The sequence below is a fragment of the Poecilia reticulata genome, linkage group LG11 (assembly GCF_000633615.1).
Source record: "Poecilia reticulata strain Guanapo linkage group LG11, Guppy_female_1.0+MT, whole genome shotgun sequence".
NCBI classification, from domain to species: Eukaryota; Metazoa; Chordata; class Actinopteri; order Cyprinodontiformes; family Poeciliidae; genus Poecilia; species Poecilia reticulata.
Window position 1 is genome coordinate 20,011,114 of NC_024341.1, and position 22,993 is coordinate 20,034,106.

At 40.3% G+C, this 22,993-nt stretch overlaps 1 protein-coding gene across 1 annotated transcript in view; it reads right to left on the bottom strand.

Annotated features, from left to right (window-relative positions):
- LOC103472660 (dolichyl-diphosphooligosaccharide--protein glycosyltransferase subunit STT3B) overlaps window positions 1-20,545 on the bottom strand; it is a 102,078-nt gene extending 81,533 nt beyond the window's left edge. The window contains exon 1 of the mRNA XM_008422421.2: window positions 19,978-20,545. Within this exon, the coding sequence (XP_008420643.1) occupies window positions 19,978-20,243 (266 nt within the window). The 5' untranslated portion in view covers window positions 20,244-20,545. The remainder of the gene's footprint in view (window positions 1-19,977) is intronic.
- Between the last annotated feature and the right edge of the window lie 2,448 nt (window positions 20,546-22,993).

The following is a 22,993-nucleotide window of genomic DNA, read 5'->3' on the forward strand; positions in this document are numbered from 1 at the left end:
AAAGTTTTTTGTCTGGCAATATTAAATTATGACGGCAATGTTTGATGTGTTTTCAAAAACACTGCTAAAATAAACACTGTACGCTGCCTTTGATGTCCAAATTAGTCATGAAGTCCCAGAATGATTTGTGGTGGAGGAAAAGTATAAGCAAAATGTATTCTGCTATTATAATATTCAACAAAAGAACAGTGCAAGGTGTTTCCCGTGCACCCCGGGTACAGATGTCATTTATATGGACCTCTGACAAGATTGTCTTGCTTAGAAATGCAAATGAATAACTCGAGTCACACGTGAGTCAAGTTTACTATTTGGGAACTGCAAATACAAAGACAAGAAGCAGCGTAATCTCAAAGCTCTGGCCAATATAAAACAGAGGCAGCAATACAGAAGACTCTCTAGTCCAGTTTGGCACTTGGACTAAAAAAGAAAAAGTTTCAAGGTCAAGATAAGCAGTCACAGTAAATGAAATTATAATGACTGTGGTAATTGCTGAATCGCTGGAACTATACTGATAGGGAAAAGTGAACGTTTGGGGTCACTTATTCCACCGGAGTTAAAAGAAAAAAAAGAAAATTACATCAAGTGCCTAATGATCTCTTTCATATACTGTATTGCAATAAAGCCTKGGGAGTATTTTTAAAGGAGAGGTGCCATCCTCCGARCTGGATTCATTTGGGTGTCGGAAATATCCCCCTTGATCTCACTAACTAGAGCGCATCTGGAAAAAAAAGAAGGCTTTGAAAAGCTCAGGTTGAGATGAAAAACTGGGGAGGTGAAGATGACACCATCAAAGGCCTACATTAACTGCACCGGGTTTGACTGCAGAGCTTAATGTAACAGGCTGAGGACGGCAAACCAAGGAAGGAAGTGATTTTCCCAAAAAGAACTAAACCAGCTGTTTGAAGAGCTATTCTTAAAATATTTACAGCGTGAAATTTCACACTAAGAAGTGCCACAATGCTCAAGCGAAAATGGCTACTACGGAAGATAAGCAGGTTGCAGCTAGGAGAGGGAAAAGGTTGCAGTCACTCAAACAAATGAACACTTTCTGTGCCAGAAATGTTCACTTATTCATTTCAAAATTCACATTTTTCTACATCTAAGTTCCAATGATTGTCGAAATATTCAATGACAACATTCTCCTGGGAATTATCAATTCAAAATGTCTAGGTGGCAAAAAAGCAAAGAAACAGCACTTTGGGGGGAAAAAAAAAAGAATGAGTGTTTGTGAGTGGGCTCCCTCTCTTAGTAGGTCTAAAAGCCAGATTCCATAAAATCCATTTAATTCTGTTTTTCAATCCTTGAGTTTTCTACACTTTCATTTTTTGAACAAATGTTGGATCCTAAAGCAAATAAGAAAAATGTTTTAAAGACAATTAAAAGCTAAGAAAGGTTGCAATAGTATAAATAAAAGTATATCTGTAATTGGATCGATTTTTCAGTTACTTATTATACACAATATCAAGTAAAAAAGAAAAATTTATTTTTCATGCCATCTATCATGAAACTGCCACAATGGCTCAAATAGACCTTACCAATCATGTTACTAGTTAACTTGCAAATCATATCAACTGCAAACCAATCAAATTCATGTAACGCAGCAACATGCAGTTAAGAAAAAAATGCTGAAATTGTGTTTTTTAAGCGATAGATTTAAATTAAATAGTTACACATTTACTTGTTTGATTCTGTGTTTAATAAGTTATTGTAAGTTTTAAATGCGCCTAAAAATCTTGCCAAATTTTTTATTTATAGAATATTTTACAACTTTGAGTTGAACCTTGATGTAAATGCAATCATTCTGAACAAATAAAGTTGTGATGTGGCAACAGAAATAAAGTTGAACAGTTCTTTTTCCCCTACATACCTGGAAATTATAAATGAAAACTTCAAGACAGTAGAAATTTTAGATTTGAGAATTAATAACCATTAATAAATCAAAGCAAAAAATAAAGAGCAGAGGAGGGGGAAAAAATGATATCTCCAATTCAAGTAGGTCAGTCCACCCTGGATGGGAAAACAGAGAAAGACCCCAGCTGATATGAAGAGCGCCTGCAGGAACAATCATTAAAATTTGGAAGGAAAAGATCCTCTTCTCCTGGTGTGCCACATGTCTCAGGGACACATTAAGTTGTAGCAGCAGGCTTGGTGGAAAGAGAGAGAGAAAAAAAAAATCATTTTATTCATTAATTTCAAAAAATGTGTTCAGAGGACTTGGCTGCATCAGGAGGAGGCTTCATAAAGAGGCAAAACGAGTAGGCAGAGATGTGTCTCTGCAGACTGAAAAGCGGCAAGATGAGGCAGTAAGTGGAGCGAAAAAATAAATAAATCTTAAACTGACATCTTGTTGAATGTGTGTGAAATTAAGCTTTTGTTGCGAAGAAGAAAAAAAAAACAAAGATTCAAGTGTTAGGTTGCAGTGCTGGCATACTGCGATCCCCTCGTAGCACACAGGAGAATACAGTAAATTTAGAGCAACAATGCTGACTTCACTGCCAGCCTAGTGGAAGTTGAGCTAAAAATCAATAAAAGCCCAAGGTTCATGATATTCTGAAAGCGGCGTCCTTGCAGCAGCTTGAACGGGCGCRCAGAGCAGACTTAATGGACAGAATTTACACTCATTCTTTACACTTTGAACATGTGGTCAAAAAAGTAGATTACACGCAAACAGACACGCAGACTYAAAGGATCAGTTTTACATCTGTATCTTTAAGGAGCCGTTTCTGTAGTGATCCGTCATTAGAAGCAGCGACCAAAACAAACCACCTAATGGGCTGAAAGCCGGCCTGCAGCGGGCTGCCCGGASCTACAGCAGGTCCAGCAGTCCTCAAAGCGCTTTTAACACTTTTTAATAGGGGGGAGGTTTTGCCCACAGTTTCCATTAGCAAAGCCTTTTTCCAGCAAGCAATTGGATTACAGAACACCGAGCCTTCCATCTTCTCTCCAACTAGCACTGAAGTAGCTGAGAGTTTGTTTACGTCAATGAAGTTGATTTTGAGTTTTAGACAAATTCAAATGTAACTTTTGTCGCAGTTGGTCGGAGTCAACGTTTTGCTCTAASTGGCTTTTTTWWWWWTKTTTATAAAATACATGAATTATCTTTGAATTTTGTTTCAATGTTTGATTTCACTAAAAATGGAGCAGTCCTTGCTTTTTATTTTATCATGTACACTRTATGTTAAAGTTTATTATGGTCAGAATAAAGAGCTTTGAACTCTTCATCTTCTGAGAATAACCTGGATTTAAACCAACAGAACYAAGTTGTAACCATGTTCTGCTTAGAGTTTATCTTTAGCACGTCATATTCCTCTGCCCCGTTTGAACTTCGTAACAGCTACATTTCCATTACAGTAATAAATGCTATGCTTTTGTTTAATCTCAGACAACAGAAACTGTTTGAAACGGTGTGACCATTACGAATTGGAGCCCAGTCTTTCCAATGCATGAAGAGCAGAGGATTTCACTGACAAAACACAACAAGAAACTGGTTGGTTACAATTTTAGAGCCTCTAATAGAACACTGGGTAATTTTATTAATTCAGTAAGGTCAGTTATCTTTTATAAATATGCAAATCTATTGCTAAACCCATCACATTCCAAAGGRAAACTTCTGCAAGWTCTGTCTAACCTTCCTAATGAGTCTTATGATCTACAACGGTTTCTTTGTCTAGCCTTTCACGAGTTAAAGTGCCTCATGTCGGCCATTTAATCTGGAATGAAGGAGCGGTTTAAGGGGCTTAAGCTGGTCTTGACATCTYAGTTTCCTCCCCCGTGCATAAAGACATTTCCATGCATCACGTAGAAACTCCAGAAATGTAATCTGCTGGTGAAGACAGAAGAGCCACACAGAGAAAAGGTGGTTCCGTGTTGATGTGTGTTCTCTCCTACAGTTCTACACAAGCTAATTGGAACAGAATGGTTTTAAACACACTCTTATCCACTTCACTTATCCTACTCTGAACCAAATATTTTATTGGCTAACTCTTCAGAGTCAGTCCTTGCTTTGAAACTCAATGCTGTTGTAAAATAAATCCAGTTTAAAGTTAATTCGCCTCCTGAGGCTGACCCTGTGCATTTCCATTTGGCAGATTCTGAAYTCAACTGCAAAGCAAGYATGCAGGAATACAATCTCCACCTCTCCGGTGTGGCCTCGACATCAGTGACTTTCCGCCCGTTTCCAGCTCCAAGCCTCCCATCTCGTTTTATAGCCAGGCTACCTGCCAGCTGGTCAACTTGATAACCCCCATGATATAAAAACCTCCTGACTGGCTCGTTTTCAGCAGCCACTCACAGATTTGACAACCTATTCCAGCTGTCGCCATGTCCTATCTGCCCTCCTTTCGTCCATCTGCCATTTCTCATCCTGAGCCCTCAGCCCTCTTTCACCCCCTCATCCCTCCAACTGTTCAGCCGGCGCTCGGCACTGACACCAAGAGAMCGTGGGCTGTTTTCGCCCTTGCCTCGCTGTCAGCTGCTGTCGCGACCTGAAACAAAGCCACGGCCCCAGATAGCGATGATCTGTAATGTCACGCCAGGTGAGCATGCCAGTGGCGAGGTTGGGATAATAAAGTCATCCTCTCAGAATGGACCGCTGGAAAGGGACCGCTGGAAAGGGACCGGAGAAACGGCCCCAACAATAGACACATCTGCAGCAGAACAACAGAAAGATGGGATCCAGCCAAAATGGAGAGATGCCCGTCGCTGAGCCAACAATGGGCAGAGATAATTATACACATGTAAGTAATTACTCTAAAAACAAAAACATTCAGCGCAACACAATTTATACTTATTCTTAATCTTTAAAAAACATCTGCTAACCAGATGGAAATGTTTCAAATTGTAATGCATTTTCTTTCCACTGTTCTCCAATAATCTTCAAAACAATAAAAAAAAAAAATCAAAGAGCTCTATCCTAATTCATGATTTAGATAGAAACAGACTGAATTACAATATGAAAAACAATTCAAAACCTCCGTCCTGAACGAGTACAAAGTACCACCTCCCTCCCTGCTCTGTTTTTCTGGTTTTACATGTTTAGTGGCATTAATAATGTTCCTGAAAAACTACTCCTTTAGTGGAAACACTTCCTGCTTAATCAAGTTCTGTCAGCAAACAGAGGACCACCAAAACACTACTAGTGAGATGTACCTAATAAAGCGGCCAGTTGGCCCTCGATGCCACACTTTACTCAAAATGATCGGCATCAGGGTGATGTGGATCCCAGAGTGATGGAGACTCTGTAACTGCACTCTGTAATAATTTAGAAATTTAATGTTCTCGTATTTTCTTGCAGCTCTAGTTTGTTTGAAGTTCAACTACACAGAAGAAATGGAAAGAAGGCTGGAGACGGGATCCAACCACGGCTCAACATTTATTTAGTTTCTAATCTGTCCCAGCAACATTCATGCATTAGTCTCTCCTCTGGTTACAGTCAAGTTGTTTGATTGAAATATGATAATCCACGGTGTCCAAGCAGGGTTTTGCGAATGCAATGTTTCAAATAATGGCACTGATATTGCAAGTCGATCTATATAATGAACTTACGTCATCTTTGCCAACTGTAAATCACGCCCCGACTACGTCAACTGAAACCAAGTGTCCAAAGACCAGTAATTTCAATTTTCAGCTTTTACATCCCGATACATCCTTGATTTTCATGTTCAGTTTTACACGCAATTAATAAATAATTAGAGAAGTCATATCAGCCATTACTGTTTATCCACCAGAACYTGAGTTTATGTGACTGTGATAAAACTATTTAAAAATAAAATTACTTAATGTGAGGCCTGCTTGCCTCACGGCGACATGGTTTCCGGTTAAACGCCGCCTCAAGGCTGACTGGAGTTTGCATATTCTCCCTGTCGCTCCGTGTTCTTCGCCTCCCTACCACAATCACAAACATGAATTTTATATTAAATAAAGATTCCAAAATGACTTCAGGTGTGCATGGTTGTTTGTCTCGCTCATCGTCGTTTTGGCACTTTGAACACCTGGCAACGCGCTCCTGATGCCTTCAGCCTCTCAACCCAAGAGTACGCTACAGCTCCACTGCAACCCGCAACAGGAGGAAGCTGGCATGGAAGACGGGTGACATGAGTTACAAAAATATGCGCGCTGCTAGCAGAAATCTTGCCAAGAAACGAGGGAAATGAATTTTAGAAAAGGGATAAAAATATGATGGAAAGGCATAAAAAGCTCCCAATAAAAAAAGGCATAAGAACTGAAATGAAACAACCACAAGGCATGCAAGATGAGCCAAAGAGAACGGCAGCCAATCATCCAACCCAGGAACAGAAAATTCATTACAGAGACTGAAGCAACCAAATCTTCATGTTTAACAAGAGGCAGATAATCAGCTAGCAGCTCCATGTGTAAAGTCTTAAAAGTATCACACCTCTTCAACTTTAACATTCTTTGGGACATGAAGACAAATTTGAACATATTTTGGAAGAATTTTATGTAAACTTAGATACTAGTACTTGAGCACATTTGCATATCCTGTTCAGAAATGCAAATCGAAACAAGTCAAAACATTACCTTTGATCCAACCCAAGCAGACTTTGTGCCTCTGATTAGTTTAATACTTCGTTATSAACATTTACAAAACAGGAAAATGACAAGGGATGCACGATATGTCGGCACCAACATCCGTATCGGCTAATATTAACTGATATTTATTTCCATCGGTGGATCACTACAAATGACTCGGCAGCAGACGGTAAGTAATGACGGCGGTCGTCACTGGAACCGTCCCGAGTCTACCACAAACCTGAGGTGATCACCAGCCGACCAAAGCTCCCAGCATCGCYGACCTCAACAAGCAGCTCAACTTTTCAGGCAAGTCTTTACACAAACAGCTTCCTCCTGGCAGCTCCACTGACATCAATGAATCTTGCTGGTTGTCTTTTGGAATTTCACAGGTTGTGYGTGAATATCCAGCAGAAGACATCAATTCTACAAGTCACCTAATCACCAAGTAGAGTCCAAATTTGTTTCATTTGATTTCAGTCTAAATGCAGCCGCTCTGTGAACATCTCAGAGGACATCAGTGAACTATCAGCATCATGAAGACCAAAGAAYACCAAGTCAGAGGTAAAGCTGTAGGGAAGTTTAAAGCAGTCTTAGATTTTAAAACATCCCAACCTTTAAAATGCTTGGGACTGAGCACAGTTCAACCAGTAGACAAGATTTTTAAGCGTAACTGTTATTACAACAAAATGTGGTTCTACAAGGTTCTTCTCAACAGGCTGAATGCAAATCCTCAGTTTTTAGATTTGTATTTTTCAAAAATGGCTAATTGTGTATAATTTTTCATGGGGGATGAAAACTTTGTAGCCTCCAGTTTGCCCAGCACTCCTTGAGACCAGTTCCTACCAAGATTAATCTGCCTTACCCAACAGCCACCTACCTAGTTTCTCTGCCAGCATCGACTAAGTTTCTGCAAAATGTTCGAGGGATTAAACTGAAAGGAGAAAATTACTTAAGAATAAGCTGAGCAAAGCCGTTTCTACTATTCAGTAAGACTTCGGAGATGCCTTAAGCAGCTGATCTTATTAAACAGACTCCGCAGTAAGCAGCCTATCAGCCACAGAACACATTCAGGTCAACCTGAGGCAGAAAGTGACAAAAACCCATCCTCTTTCCACATAAACAGTGAGGCACAGATACTGTGGTASAGATGAACGCAGACCGATGAGGSGGTTCTAAGGAACAATGCAATCTCTTTGGCCTCGCCACCAAAACCTTCCTCAGTCTGAACGCTTGGCAGGCAGTCATTTCTTTTCTCCTCCTCTGCCTCCTACCATCCCACCGCCGATCCTCTCTCTCTCTCTCCCTCTCCTCTCCTCTCTGCATGCAGGTGTGCTCGCCCACAGAGCTGCGTGCTGACTTCTGTCAGTAAGAGGACGAGGAGGCATAAGCACAGATCCTCCTTGTTCTCCTCCAGCCCACCTCCCCCATTAGACCACCCAGAGGGCATGCAGGACCACTTCAACAGGAACAAAGTGGAGCGGCAGTGAAAGCTGAGAGATCGAGTTAATAATTTAAGGACTATCTGACCAATAATGACCTACAGTAAATGCCAGCGATTTCTTGCTTTTCTCAGGGACGAGCATTAGTTTGAGGTCGATTCTGAACAGCTACTGTCCGTTGCTGGTGTTCTTAATTGGATTTTTTTTTTTTTAAAAGCAAAGTGTCAAACAATAAAACATCAGATTAGTTTTGGGTGCTCTGAGGCATCTCAAGGCCCAACAACCTGATTCTTACTATTTGCATAAAACGGTTAGCTCAAGCAAAACAAGAAATCGGAGGAAAAGTAGCGTCACTTGCACAGGCATTGAAAACGAATGCCTTCAATTACAGCCTTGCATCCGGTGAGCAGACACTCCGGTCCGTCTGTTCTTCGCTGGGCGGATGAGTCCTGCAGGTTGGATGGTCACGGAACAACAATCGCATCAAAACAGCCATGACGGCGCACAACAAACAGCTTGACAAAAGCTGCATCAACCAGACGGTTTCTCTCGCACTCTGCGCGGCAACACACGGATRCGGTGCACTTTTGTTCCTTCTTTCCTTAATGTGGACGAGAAACATGGGGGATAAATTTAGTTCTGCTATCTAGGTTTTGTTTCTGGGCCAACTCAGACCTGCTCCAGGTCATGCTCTTGTATTAAAGATGACAAATAGGGCAGTGTGTATTCGTAAAAGTACAGTGTGTATCCTGAAAATGCACGTTGAAACTTTCTTTTTCCAGTTTTATGTTAGGAAGAATTGATCTGCATGAAAATGACAGTAATATTTTAAGACTGAACTCCAAAACTACTTTCAGCGCATCAACTATCAGAAAAGAGCTCTCCTTCGTACACCTGAATGTATGAACTCCATTACTGCTCTTTTGTTCGGGACCGAGCCGCTGCTTCTTCTGACACCGCTCCGTTAACGGCACCGGCGAGAGTGGTGAGCAGGAAAAATGAGAAACACCGAGCTGTGTGTAGATAAACGGCCTCATGCTCTGAGATTCTCCACAGGAATGCAGAAATATGGGAGGAAAAGGTTCAAACACAATGCAAGAGAGGTTTTAATGCAACATAATGTAACAAATGTGTTGAGCCTCTTTGGCATTGGTGAGAGAAAAATGAATAAATAAATAAACCTTCACTTCTATGGCAGTCTTTCAGAGAGCTTCCAGTGTATTACATGTTATCCAACCATGTGGTGCTTTTTTTATTGCACAATCTAGTAACTATCTTCTCAATTTATTCTCAGTTGTTGTAAAAATGTTGTATATCAAACATGACAAAAGAAATTTGAGTTCACAATATGACGCCTTCATGTTAGACTGTCTCTTTAAGAAGCGCTCTTACTGATACTCAGCCTTCAACGYGTCATCACAGCAATGACTTTCCATTATGCAGGTAAACGTTCTTGGGAGCGATAGACTAAGTAATTTGTCYGATGCACTCAGCAGATGCTGAGTTCCACCAGGTTTTTGCTAACTACTGCTGCTGCTGCTAGTCTGGAGGAGCTGAGTAGGAAGGTGGCGATTTTGGGAGAGAACATTTAAGGAATGGCTGCCATGGGAAATTCAAGAATTTCTCATACATGCATGAAACCATGGAGCAACACTCCAGGTATGTTAATGATGAGGGTTAGTGCACCCAAATTTAAATTTTGGAAGACAACCTCACCAACATGCTGGACTATATTTCACAGCCATGTTAGACCTCGGACTTCTACAGCTGGGGTTAGACATTCATTTGTACACATAATATTTTAACCAGATTAGAGTTGCATGATGCATATTAAATCCTTAATGATACTGCAATGCTAATGTCTGCACAATCATATTTGCAAAGGACTGCCTGGGTGCAATTATTTGATAGGTTGTTAAAATTCAAGTGCAATGCATGTGAATTCTGCATCCTACTAATGTATTTGGTCTGTTTCAATGCACAATCTTGATCACACACCATCAAAAAGGCTACGTCATAAAATTAACTCAACCAATAAACTGCACACAATCTACTGCTTTTGATTATATCCCTAAAGATACTATTATTTAATGCAACATATCCCTGGCCTATATAATTCTGAACCAGTTTGAATAAGAATAATCTATTATAAATTCAAACACGTAACCCCAATCCTGTTTTTTTTTTTTTTTTTTTTTTTTAACTTATTGCAGTAGTTTTTAATTTAATTATTCCACCCTCGCAAAAGTAAAGCTGAGTAATTAGCAGATGAAAATCTCAAATGCCCATGATGAGTGCATGTAAACCCTATGACTGGAACTGTACCCCTTATTAGGTGGTAACGGCGCAGAGGCTTTCAGAAAAACGTCATCAAGAACACAGACTTACAGGCAAATCAAGAGCAAAAAAAACTAGGGCATCCTCTTCAGTTCAGCCTGAATGAATGGAGAACTGCCTCTCACTTCTGTACAGTAGAAGATCTTTAATAGCTGCTGGAAAAAACCTGGGTGAGGAGCTCAACTCACAACCTTGGTCACATTATCCACAGCAAAGAGGATAACCACAAAAGGGAGGTCATGAAAGATTATTTAGTCATGAAAAAGTAGCTTACTTAAGGTTGTTCGCACCGACTACAAAGGAGAGCRGAAAACCTTGATCACTAAAGCAAATAAGACTGAAATCATAATCCTAAATCTTTTATAATGGCTTCCCCTGGCCAGATGCGGCTTCCTTGAAATGAGCCCATGTTGCCTGGATCAGCTCTCCGTTTCACATTTGCAGCATGCTGCACTTTCACAGACCCCGCTGCCATGTCTGGCAGTATTCTCCTGGGAAACCCTGCCRAGGAAGCAGGGGCTTGACATGAAGCCTCTTGGCTGAGGTGAAAGCAGGGAGCAAAAGTTAGACGAGGAAGAGAAAGTAGCTCGACACGTCGATTTCTCACCGCAGTCATTAATTTCCTACAAAATGGATGGCTTTCTCCAAACTGTCATTAGTCCAACACCTGATGGTTTTACAACAGCTTTAGGGCAACTCCGGGCCTTTTTCCTCCCCGTCACGCTATGATTCAACGGACATGCTAATGTGGCCCTGCCTCAACAGACACCTGCCAGCAACAAGTCCTGGAAACCGCCTGCTTGTTCCCTCACTAGCCTTTTTTTCCACTTCCTGAAGCTGCAAAAGTTTTTATTTTAGCTGCTCCTGACATTTTCTAACCCCRCCAGTCACGGTGGAGAAGCTGCAAAAGTAGTGTTTGCCTCAAATTCTTCCAACTAAACATGACTTTTCTGCCTCTTAGACTTAAGTCCGTAAAYACTGATGGGTATGTTATATACACTGCATGTATGGAAGATAAAAACCTAATTCACACAATGGAATAAAACTTTAAAGTAGGGAGTCTCATCTGAAAACGGAGGCCAGAATGTTTGATTTTCATCCATCGTACATGCCCCAAGGGATCAGAAAACATACAGAACTAAAATCATCATCGCATCCAAGCTCATAACTTGTTTTTTAATTAAAGGGCACAACATCCTGCTTGCATTACCACTGTTATTTCAGTTAGATCTACATGTGTGATGAGATGTTTCTACACTGTTTTTAGAATCTTGTTTTTTTTTTTTGTAAAGTAGTATTAATCTTTAAAGAAATGGATCGAATCTCATGGAAAATGTTAAAATAGCAAAACCCGAGACTAAATAGCGAACACCACTGACCTTCCTAGGCAGATGCTAGTGTTATATACTAGGGTATCATTTGAGAAGCGGCTTTACGGTATCACAACGATTCCTGCTGAACACTTTCATTAGTTAGGAAGATAAAACTATATTCTCATTTTCCTAAACAATAGCGCAAGTCCCACATGTTGTGCAGCCCTTCCCAGGATATTAAAATGATACTGTGCATTTCAAAACAACAGAAAAATAAAAAGCGTGGAGAGAAGGAGGAGGGAGCTACTCGCACTAATTGTTCAGGTTCAGAAAAAAAAAAAAAAGCTGAGGCGCAACATTTGGTGAAAGGAGATTTTCTTTTCACAGCACTTGGCAATTTTCTGCAGCACAGAATAATTCATTACGCCTGTAAGAGACGTTTCAAAATCCTCGCAAAGGCGTAAACTGAAGGTATTTCATGAAGCCGTAGGATTGAATATAAATGCTGTAAAACTGCTGCTATTCCAGGTGTCAATGCAGCGCCAGACAATGCAGAAACCTGACAATGCACAGTCCGCTTTTGACTAAAACCTGAACCAGAGTGGGCAGAGAAATCAAACTAGAAAGATTTCATTTTTAGCCAATTCTTTTTGGTGGGAGAATGCGCTTTGTTTTTTTTAACGCTTCCTCACAGACTCATATTTTTATAGCATTTACTTATTTGTGTAACACTAAAGTTTACACAATGTCTGGGGACAAAATGTGGGCCTTGATGTGTGTTTAAATACAAGTCAGTTTAAAAATGACACCGTTTTCAAGCTCTCAGCCCAAATGATGAGGACTTTAAATTATAGAGAAAAGCAAAAAATCTTTTACACATTGTCCAGGTTTTCATTAAAGTAAGCGAATACCTTGTGCCTAAATCTTCAAACGAAAAAGGAGACAGACAGACGAACAAGTAAAGTCAGGCAAGTTGAAAAGCAGAAACAAGAAGAGGAGAAATGGCACCCTCGTTTTCGGCATCCTTCCAATGGCTTCGGGGCTTCAAACAACGCTGCATGGTGAGGAAGTGTGCAGCTGGAAGATACTACAGGAGCAGATGGTGAAAGGACAACAATCTTACTTGCCCTTAGCTTAACCTCATATAACTACACCCACACTTCACACTTGGCAGGCTAATGCATGGGTTTTGCATCGCAGCTATATCATAAATTCAGTCGTTCTCACCAGCACCAATAACAGGAGCTGCAGCTAAGGTCCATTTTTTAATAACCTAATAAAAATTAAACATTCCGTCATCCGTTTTATTCATTTTGCTATGGGTTAAGGAATACTGTACTTCCCGGTTTTTTTAAGTCTACAGGTCACACATTGAAACAATTTTCTGCTACTTTTTTTTTTTATCGTTTCTAAAGTAATTGAGTCCATTCAAATACTTTAATTAAACGCTGGCTGATTGGTTTCCTGCAGTGGGGGATGATGACTGACCAACTTTTAGTGTCACTAGAGATGCGTCTTTGAAGCAAACAGCCTTCAAAATAAAAATGGCTGGCAATCGCTTTGAATTTGATTCAATTATTCCCATAAACAATCATGAGGCAGGCCGCTCGCTCTGCTAAGCCATGCAGACAGCGGCCCAACATGGCTCATTACCTTCTAATTACAAGAGCACTTTAGTAAAGCCAACTTAACCTATATTTGTACACATGCTGTTAAAATAATACAACTGTGCTATTAGGAAATTATGGCTGAATAACAGCTCAGCTAAAATATAGCCCACCAAAGGCTCTGGCTGTGCTGTAAGATAAAAAAAGAGAACAGTAACAGTTCCTTTAATTGGACCATATAATGAAATGTACTCAACGCATCTTGTTCAAAATTATTCCAAAAAGCAATTTAAAACGCTACAGAATCTGCTGTGGATGAAAGATGTTGTGGATTTCAACTCTTCCCAGCTTTGCAACAACACTGTAATTATAAGTTAAGTTTAAAAATGTAATGTCCACTCATATCCAGAAGACTGAGATCCTTTGCTGGAACTGGATGCATGCTGGTGTCATTGGATCAGAGATCAATAAACCTGCCATTTGTTCTTTGACTGGCTTCACCTAATTTCATCAGTTTTCTCAATGTTGAGTGTCATCCGTTTTGCTGTAAAACACCAGGGATTTCACAGCTGATTGACTAATATTATATTTATTCTATAATAATCATTTCATCTTGACCACTTTCATAGAACCTGCAGCATATTTTTCATGCATTGTGGTGCCTAGACATTTTTAAACGTTGTAAATGGTCAAAAAGTTTGCCAATTGATAATGCTGACAATCCCATTCTACTTTTCTACCAGAGCCTCAATAAATGTTTGTATAGCTATTTGATTACATGAGCGAATAGAATTATTGTTCCCATAAAGCGACAACGTAAACGCTCGTCACTTATAGCAATAAGAGACAGAAGCTTGAGTCACAATCCATCTTTAGTGTTTAAAGCCAGTAAGAAACTCAAAAATCTGTTTTTTGTTTCTGATCATTGAACTCACCACAGTAAGCCATCAGGTCAAGCTCACAAAACTCTTCAGAGTTGAATTTGTAACAGAGAGAAGGAGTTGAATTCTTATTATTTTCAGTGTTGATATTGCTTAGACTGCAACATATCCAGACCCGTCTGCAGTTCATTCAGGCTGCGAGACAGTGAGAGAGAACAGGCTTTCAGAATTTGACAAAGAGCAAGACATATTCCATTCTGAAAATATGGGTAAATGGTAAAAATGCACTTTCTGTATGAACTGAATGTGCCGTTTCGCAGCTTCAGCACACCTCATGTCAGCTGATGGCTGATTAACAGACTTTTTGCTGAACTGCAGTCGTCTGAATCAGGAGCGTTACAGACCGGAAACATCTAAAGCACAGGGCAGTGTGACTCGAGGGTTGGGAAACCCGCTAACGAATGCAGAGAGACTCCATCTCTCCTTTCAACGTAAATAAAAAGCCTCACTACAAACACACACAAAATTAGAATATTCTTACATTTTGGCTCCAAAGAGAAGAGAATTTAAATTTTCTAAAACCCGAGTCAGAATTCACTGTTCTCATTTCATATATACAGCATTAGAAATAGAAGACGGAATCACTTGAAGATCAATATGAAATATCTGTAATAAAAACACATTCTGAAAATAATGCTAGATCTATGCAAGTCACAAAAACAAAAAAAATGTACTTTACTACAAAAAATACTTTGATGATGTCTTTTCGGCTGCAAGAAAATTATCTCAGTTAAGTGATCAAATCAAGTTGAGTAGGCTTCCAGATATTAAAAAAAAATAATTCAAGTGTCACCAGCTTCCAATTCACAACTACAAAATCTATTAAAAAAAAAAAACAACAAAAAAAGAAGTGTGGAACAGCTGCCCAGCTCTGATAACAGAGTTATTAAAAATCATGCAACAAGCTCTTGAAGCTCTTGTCAAACATGAACACAGGACATTCAGCAGAATACTCTGGCAATTACATACAGACCTTTTCCACCACTCGTTTTTCACACATGCACTTCACAGTGAGAGATTTTCTGCTGCAGATGCGCCCTCACAGCATGATAAACGAGTGAGGAGGAGGAGTACATGTCTGGGAGGCTTAGGAGAAAGGGTATAATGCAGATATATAGCATATAAAAACCTCTTTTTCTAACAGCATGATGAAAACTGTGACTGAGGCTCCCTTTAGACAGTAGTTAAATATATCCACGAGCAAAAACACAGATTAGATTCAAATGTGAATGTGCTGCACGCTTTAAATGTTCCGCAGGGCGCGCGTCTACGTTCACGTATAGCATCACTTCCAATTCAGCTCAAAAATACTCTATTTATCCCAAAGGGATGTTGAAGGTTGTCATAACTTTTATCCAACTTTGTCTCCAAAGAGCCGCTGTGGATGGTGATGCTGTGGGCAGGAAGGATCTCTGGTAGTAGTCAGTCTTGCAGCGAATCTGAAGAGGCCTCTGACTGAAGACTGTTGCTGTGTGCCAGATTGTTGGACAAAAACTTCCAACCGTAGCTTCGTTTCTAAACTCCACCCCTCAGTATGGACATATGAAGAATGCATGAGACTGTCGAAACACGTAAAACCGGTAGTTGACAAAAACGGTTTCAGTTTCACGCCTCTTTCCAGCCTCCCTGAACACCTTATATCTGCTCTTTATTCAGACATACGTTTCCTCTTAGAACAATCACCGTTGTCCAGGATTATCCCAAGTCATTAATGCCCAACAGCACAGTGCCATTGTGTAAATATAATGCTGTGAAATTCTCCTGACCKGTTCCTTTGTACAGTAAGACTCTCGATTCTTTTTAACCTCTCTGCAAACCAAGGAAGAGCTAAAAGAGACAATGAGCAAATAACGGAAGACCGTAAAGGGAAAGCAGAGCGGCATTTTTAGATCAGATTCACCTCGACTGACAGCAGACGTCAACRCAACAACTGTGATTCTCGAAAACAAGTCGGTTAACTAAAATCGCTCATTCCAGCGTTTTACTTTATGCTTTCCCTTAAAACATTTGTGTTTTTACCTTTCAGTGCACAAGATGTGGCACGTCAAAAGTAAAAGTTTTAAGAACCATCAAGTATTTTGTTTCATTAAAAACAAAAAATTAAATCGGCGTGTGGACACTTCTTACATCCACTTCCTACTTCTCATTTCAGACTCAAAGAAGTCAGTTGTTTGCAAACTTTGCTCTTACACTTCTGCAAGCCTTGCGGCACAGCTCAGATTCATGCATTTGTATTCATCAAACACTACAAAATGATAAACTCAAAGAAAAATGTGTAATCCAGAGAACCAAAGCACATCCTTCTCTTACAAAAAGCAGCATTACTTCTGGCAGCAGGTTCGATTCATGAGTGAGGCGACGTCTTCACACAATACACTTCACTGAAACCACTAACTCAAACCTTGAAAGGACTAATAATTTAGAGCCGTCTTAAGAAAACCCAACGACGCTTTTCGACGACGACATGACTTTGCAAAGGAATTACCTTCGCCAAAGAAAAAAAAAAACAGCATTAAAAGTATACTTTTGACTGTAATCAGAGCAGCCAAGGACTCATCAAGCAGTCTTTCACTAAATCAGCCTTGCCTGCGCTGTTCGCACATTGTGCAATATGCCTGACATTTTTAGAGTTTCTAAATCCAATCATAATTCCACAAATTGCTGGCTTGTTTAATGTGATGCTTATCTGTGGACAAAGTGCCGTCACACATAAGCATCAACAAACAGCCAAACTAACGGCACCAATCAAGCATGTCTGAGGATGATGGCCTCTTCCAATCAGCAGATGGTTCATCATATCACTTTAAATTCTTACCGTCAAAAAGGTAAGAGATTCATCAGCACAACATAATGTAGTAAAACACCAAATCAATCCATAGACACCACTGACTAAAACGTGTTTCTTTGTTTAGAAAGGTCTTGAGTTTTTTATGAGACCCAGAGATGTCCATTTTTTGTAGCTCCAGAAAACACTAACAGCAAGGAGGAAAGTGCATCATGAAATAAACATGGAATAAAAAATAAACACGAATTTCAGATGGTGGTCTCAAGGTTACACATGTTGCGCGGGTCAGGAGAAGAAAACTATAAGAACAGAGATATATATTTTTTAAGATTTAGCTGAAAGCAACTACAGTAGCTTACAAAAGTTCTCAACCCTTGAACCTTTCCACATTTTTTCCATGTTACAACCACAAACACTTCAGAGTTTGTGGCTTTTTGTAATAAGCTACCTTTAGAGGTTTTTTTGGTTTTTGTCAAAGCACATTTATGAACTATGACCTTGAACCTACAACAAAAAGCTACAACTAACTGGTGTAGTACCAAGCATGTCCAAGCTGTACAATCTTCAGACCCAAATCTGAGATTCTGTGGCAAGTTCTGAAAAATCTCTCCATTTAATTTGATTAAGCTTGAGTCACTTTGGGGGGGGGGAAAAAGGATGAAGAAAAAGGCGAGACTCTAGACTTGAGACTCTAGACCAGAGTACTTAAGAGCTACTTGTCCTGAAAAGTTTACATTGTAAACAGCTGAAACGAATGGCTGAATTACCTTTACAGCATGTTATCAAGTTTGGTTGAGGTATCGTAATGAGTCAGGTGTGTTGGACCAGCAATGCATCTAAAAGCTGATCTGGACTGGAGATGGACAGGGAGTGAATACAAATGCATACCACACTTTTCAGATTTGCAAGTCAAAAAAATGTTTGAAATCATGCATATGCTGATATGAATGATATAGTTCAGCTGCGTCTCTGTACTTTAACCAAAGCAGATATCAGTGCAGTAACAACACTTTTAGGACAAAATTACAGTTTTATGCATTTTTTCTTTTTTAAACCATTTAGCCCGATGGAAGCACTGCTTGGTTTTTGAGGGTGAAGAGAAACAACAACAGTTCAAGTCTTTTCATAGCCGTGAGGGTTTTTAAACTTCTGCGTATCAAAGACAGTCTTTTGCTCTCCTGTCTGTGACAAGTTGCCAAGAAGCTGCACTGTAACTGTGGAAACTGGCGCCACTTTACAGCCTTACAACTGAAGCAAGGCAGCTCCAACTACTACAGTAAAGTACAGGGGGGGGGAAGGGAACGGTACCACAGTTAATGTAATGTATACATCTGCTAATGAATACTAATGGATGCAACACACAGGACCACCCATGATTAAAGAAAGGTCAGTCCTGCACATTTCCCAGCAAGTCAGACCCAGATCACCTGAACCTCTCCTGGCTTCAAACCTGGGCGATAAAGTGCAATCAAGTTATCAACATAATTGAAAAGGTAAGTGTCACCCTGAACAAGACGGAGCACCTGTCCTTGAAAATTAATAAATGAATGCCTCAGTCGTGGAGCATGGCTGAACGCCACACGGTACAGGAAGGAGTGACGGTGCATCCTGGCTGCCAGTCCAACCCCCACAGCCCATGTGACACGGCTACAACCAGGAATAATCCTGCATTGTGATGACAGCATCACCAGACCGGATCAGCGGGCTGTCATGTCAACAGCCTGCTGTGATTACTCGCAGCGGCTGGAGTATGGAGCTCCAAAAGGGGCAAACATATGGAAGTTTAAAAGGTGTTTGAATGAGATAGGTTAATTTGGATATTAAATGTTTAAAATTGTCATTTTACTAGTCATTTAAACATTTCATGATAATGTTTTGCAGCATGTCATGATTTTATCTTATGTGGTCAGCTTTAGACACAAAGTGATTGGTCTGCAGGTTAGCCAATCAAAAATAAGCATGCATTTGACAACCCACACAGATGATTTAAATAATTTTATGAAGGAAAGTAACAAGATGTAAAACAAATTAATATCCAATTGTAATAACATTAACATTTACTTATTTAGTAAATTAATGACATTTTAAATAATTATAGATGGATTTATTTCCCCATTTCATTGAAATTTTCACAATTACAAAAATGTATTCATTTATTAGATTAAAGCACTTTTGGCATTCCATATTCAGTTTTAAATGGTCCTGAAATAGACAGGTGAGTTGCCAAGGGTACACCCTGTCTCCAACTGCTGGATATGCAGGTGCATACAAAAGGATGGATAGGGCTTTCATATTTGTTTTTAAGTTGTGCATTTAACAAATTGACATTTCAAATATCCTTCGTTTTATTAATCTACATTATTAGAATTGCGACAATTGCAATCCTCCACAGAAACTTCGTGCACACTACATCAGGTGGGTAATATCCTCCAGGGAACCAGCTCCGAATCAAATATATCGACCACCGAACCCGCGTATAATCCCCTCGGTGAGCCATTTTTAATTTCCCTCGCTCCACTTTAATTAAGTCTGAAATGAATTGCAAACAGTTCTGATAGAGAGCTGGTACTTCCTCAGTCTACAACAAAGTTGTACCAGCAGCTGAACACTCCACGTATCTTCCAGCGCCCTGCGGTCGTCAACCACAGTTGCACAGACGAGAGCCAACAACCTGCAGAAGATGCAGTCCGACCAGACTGGTAACCCAGATCATCACGATAAAACGTCAACATCCCTCATACCTGCTGCACTCCGCTCCTCTGACAATTAAAGTGATTGTGCCAAGGACATGAGACAGAAAATCCCTTCACTGGTCATCACAGGGGAACAAGTGTTTTATAGTCAGCGGAATATAAAACATCTAAAATAAGTTTAAAAACTTATCGCTGTTAATGTAACTTATGCAAAGAGATTATTATACGTCACGTTTATGTAAAAGGGAAAAAAAAAAGTGGGTCGACTTAAGCATCTTTCATTGGCACAGCGAGCACTTGCAAATCGATCCGATCTGATCTGCTAGCTTACCATGGATCAAACTCGTGGATGATGCTCTCGAACCGGATCACAGCGAAAAGTCTGGAGCTGAATCCTGCCAGGCAGGCCAGAAAAAGAATGCTGAAGGAGAGTAGAGACTGCCACCCGGCCGGTTGTGTCAGTCCGCCAGAGAGGCCTCCTTTGCCCCCTGCTCCTCCTCCACCGCCGGCGCCGGGTCGGCTGTTTCCGTGCACCGAGCTCCCAGAATTGCCGGACGCCTTGTGCTTGCCGTCGCCGACTGCGTGGTGCTCCGCCATTTCTGCGTGCGATGTCGGTCGGATTCGTTAGAGAGCGCCCGTTCCCCCCACTTCTCCTCCTCCTCCTCCTCCTCCACCGCCTCCTGCCGCTCTCCCGAGTCTCCCTCCGCTCCTTAACCGTTATAAACTCCCCTCGGCTGTCCGTGCTCAGGGTTCCTCTCTCCGGAGCTGCTCCCGGTGTGCGTTTAAACGTGCTTTCAGTTGACCACCGCAGCCGTTACGATCCTGCCCGCACACTCCTGCGCCACAGAGCAAGCGCTGCTCGTTCAATCCGCTTCACGACTGAACGCCGGTGGGAAGAGGCGGGAGGGGATACAGTGGGCGGGGCGTCCGGGAGCGCTTGTGGCCTTTCACAGATCGACAGGTACGAGAGGGCGGGGCTTCGGGTTCATCAGCCAATAGCAAAGAAGATTTGTTTAGATTGCCAGAGAAGTTATCCAATAGATGATTAGATAAGTCGTGGCCGGTTGTGATTGAAAAATGAAAAAAAAAAAAAAAACTCCTGACACATAGAGGGGCTCCATAAACAAAGAATAAGTTGTTTTAGATACTTAATGTTAGGTTGTTAATAAATTTTCTAAATCTGCCTGATAACAAGTGTTTTCTGTAAAATTAATGACAGTTTATATATTACAATGCACTGCCAATCGGAAAAACAAATCCATACCTGGATTTAAGAAATGAAATGGGAAAGAACCACCCATTGGATAATTTTTGAATACTTATTCATTAATTTCGTTTCTGTTTTGGTCCAGTAAATTATATTGAAATTGAACTGAAACATCTTTCAGCTGGCAAGTTGTTCAACCCAAGCTGATGCTGCGAGTAACTTCTCATTTCTTAACCAACCATGTCAGGATACACATCCTGTGGTTGTGGAAAGGATGTTGGTCTATTTCAGAACAGAATTACATGCGTGCATCAAACAGAGAAAACAAAAGACTGCTGAATGAAACTGGGCTAAGAACTGTCCAACTGGAAGGACACATGGGGGAAACAGCATGTTCGTGGTAGAAACGTGGCTGTGAAAAATGACTGATGATTATGAGGGATGACTTAGACATCTCTACATGCAAAATGAACTGATAGGATTGAAACTAAACTGCTTTGCTGCCTTGAGAAAAATAATGATCGGTTTGGCTTTTGTGGGGAGAAAACGTTAAATTTATTAGGGTGCATAAAGATTAGACTTTGGAGCAATAGAAGAAGGTCATGTGGTTTAAGGATCAAATATCTACCCTGTTCCCTCTGCATAATGTGACCCACGTATGATGCTTAGGTTCAACTCTAGATAATAGCACTTACCTCACAGGTGTTCTTTGGGGATATAACGTCATTGAACCTAAACCTGAGGTAACCAGACTACCTGAGCATACTGAATAACCAGGATATTCCATCAATCATTTTTCTTCCCCGTGGGAATGAGCATATCTTAAGATGACAAGGCTGGGATTTATCAGATTCAATTCATGCAAGCATTGTTCATGTAGCCTGACACATAATTTTCACACATGAATTGGCCACCATAAACTCCAGACCATAACCCCATTCAGAATCCTCTTATGACCATTTATGGATTGGCATGCATAACTTTACTCAAAGATGGCTTTTTATATTTATTTTTTTTCTTTTTTGAAAAGCAGTGGCCAGATAGGGGCTATCAATTATCTCGAGTGGCTCTCTAAAACTGAAAAACATAAAATAATTAAAGAAGTTTTATTATACCAAGTCCATAAATATGAGGCGGGGTGTGATGTTGTGAAGGTGGTGCTGTAAGAATGATAAATCTTAAAACCCATTGTATATTACCTCAACCAAAGCAGGCTGGACATTGCACAGAATATGTTCAACTGTTCTATTAGAACAAATATTCTAGCTTATAATAAAGAAAATCCTGACCAAATCACACAGACTTTTGATGCAGTTTCTAATCAAGAGGTTTAATACAGTCCACAGAGCTCAGAACCCTCCGTATAACAGTTCCCTTGGTGTTGACATTAATAGGCAGGTGTGTGAAGATGAATCGTCTCCATGAGAGCAATATTTCTGTTGCTCATGGATGTTCAGGAGTGAGTGGTTGGAAGGTAAGAAAGACTGATGTGTTTCATCATTCTGCGTCCCACAGCAAAGACAACAACCGCACCATTCATCAATCCTTGAAAGCCTTTATTGAGCCGAGACATTTTTTTTTCCTAACATATCAAATAATCGCTTCTGTATTGAAGCTCCTGGTCAGACCTTCCTGGAAACCAGTTAAACTTACTTTAGATGTGGATTGCCAGCTATAGAACAACATGTCATCATCAGTCTATTTGTTTTGCTATTTTGTTGTAAATTATTTCATTACATAAAGCTTCCAGGCTTGCCTCTGATGAAATAACTTTAGGTATACGTTCCCTGTCCTCACTGTTTATCTCACAATAATAATATTAATTTATTGCTAACATCTCTTCTTACCTGAGTGTTAGTGCTCTGGTTTTTGTACCGTGCATCTCCTATTTATCTTGTGGTGGGCTGGCAACCTCTCGAATGGATGGTATCTTTACACTTATTGCAAACATTTGTTTTGTACTGGTAGGGCATCATACAATCATAAAATGCTGATGCATTTTGGATTTATTGGAAAAGAACAGTATGCCAACCTTCCTCTGTATAACTTGAATATCTTATTCAGAAACAGTTTCTTCCCAAACAAAATTTATTGACATGCAACAGACAGCCGGGTCTTGGATTTTTTTTTAGCTGGAGGA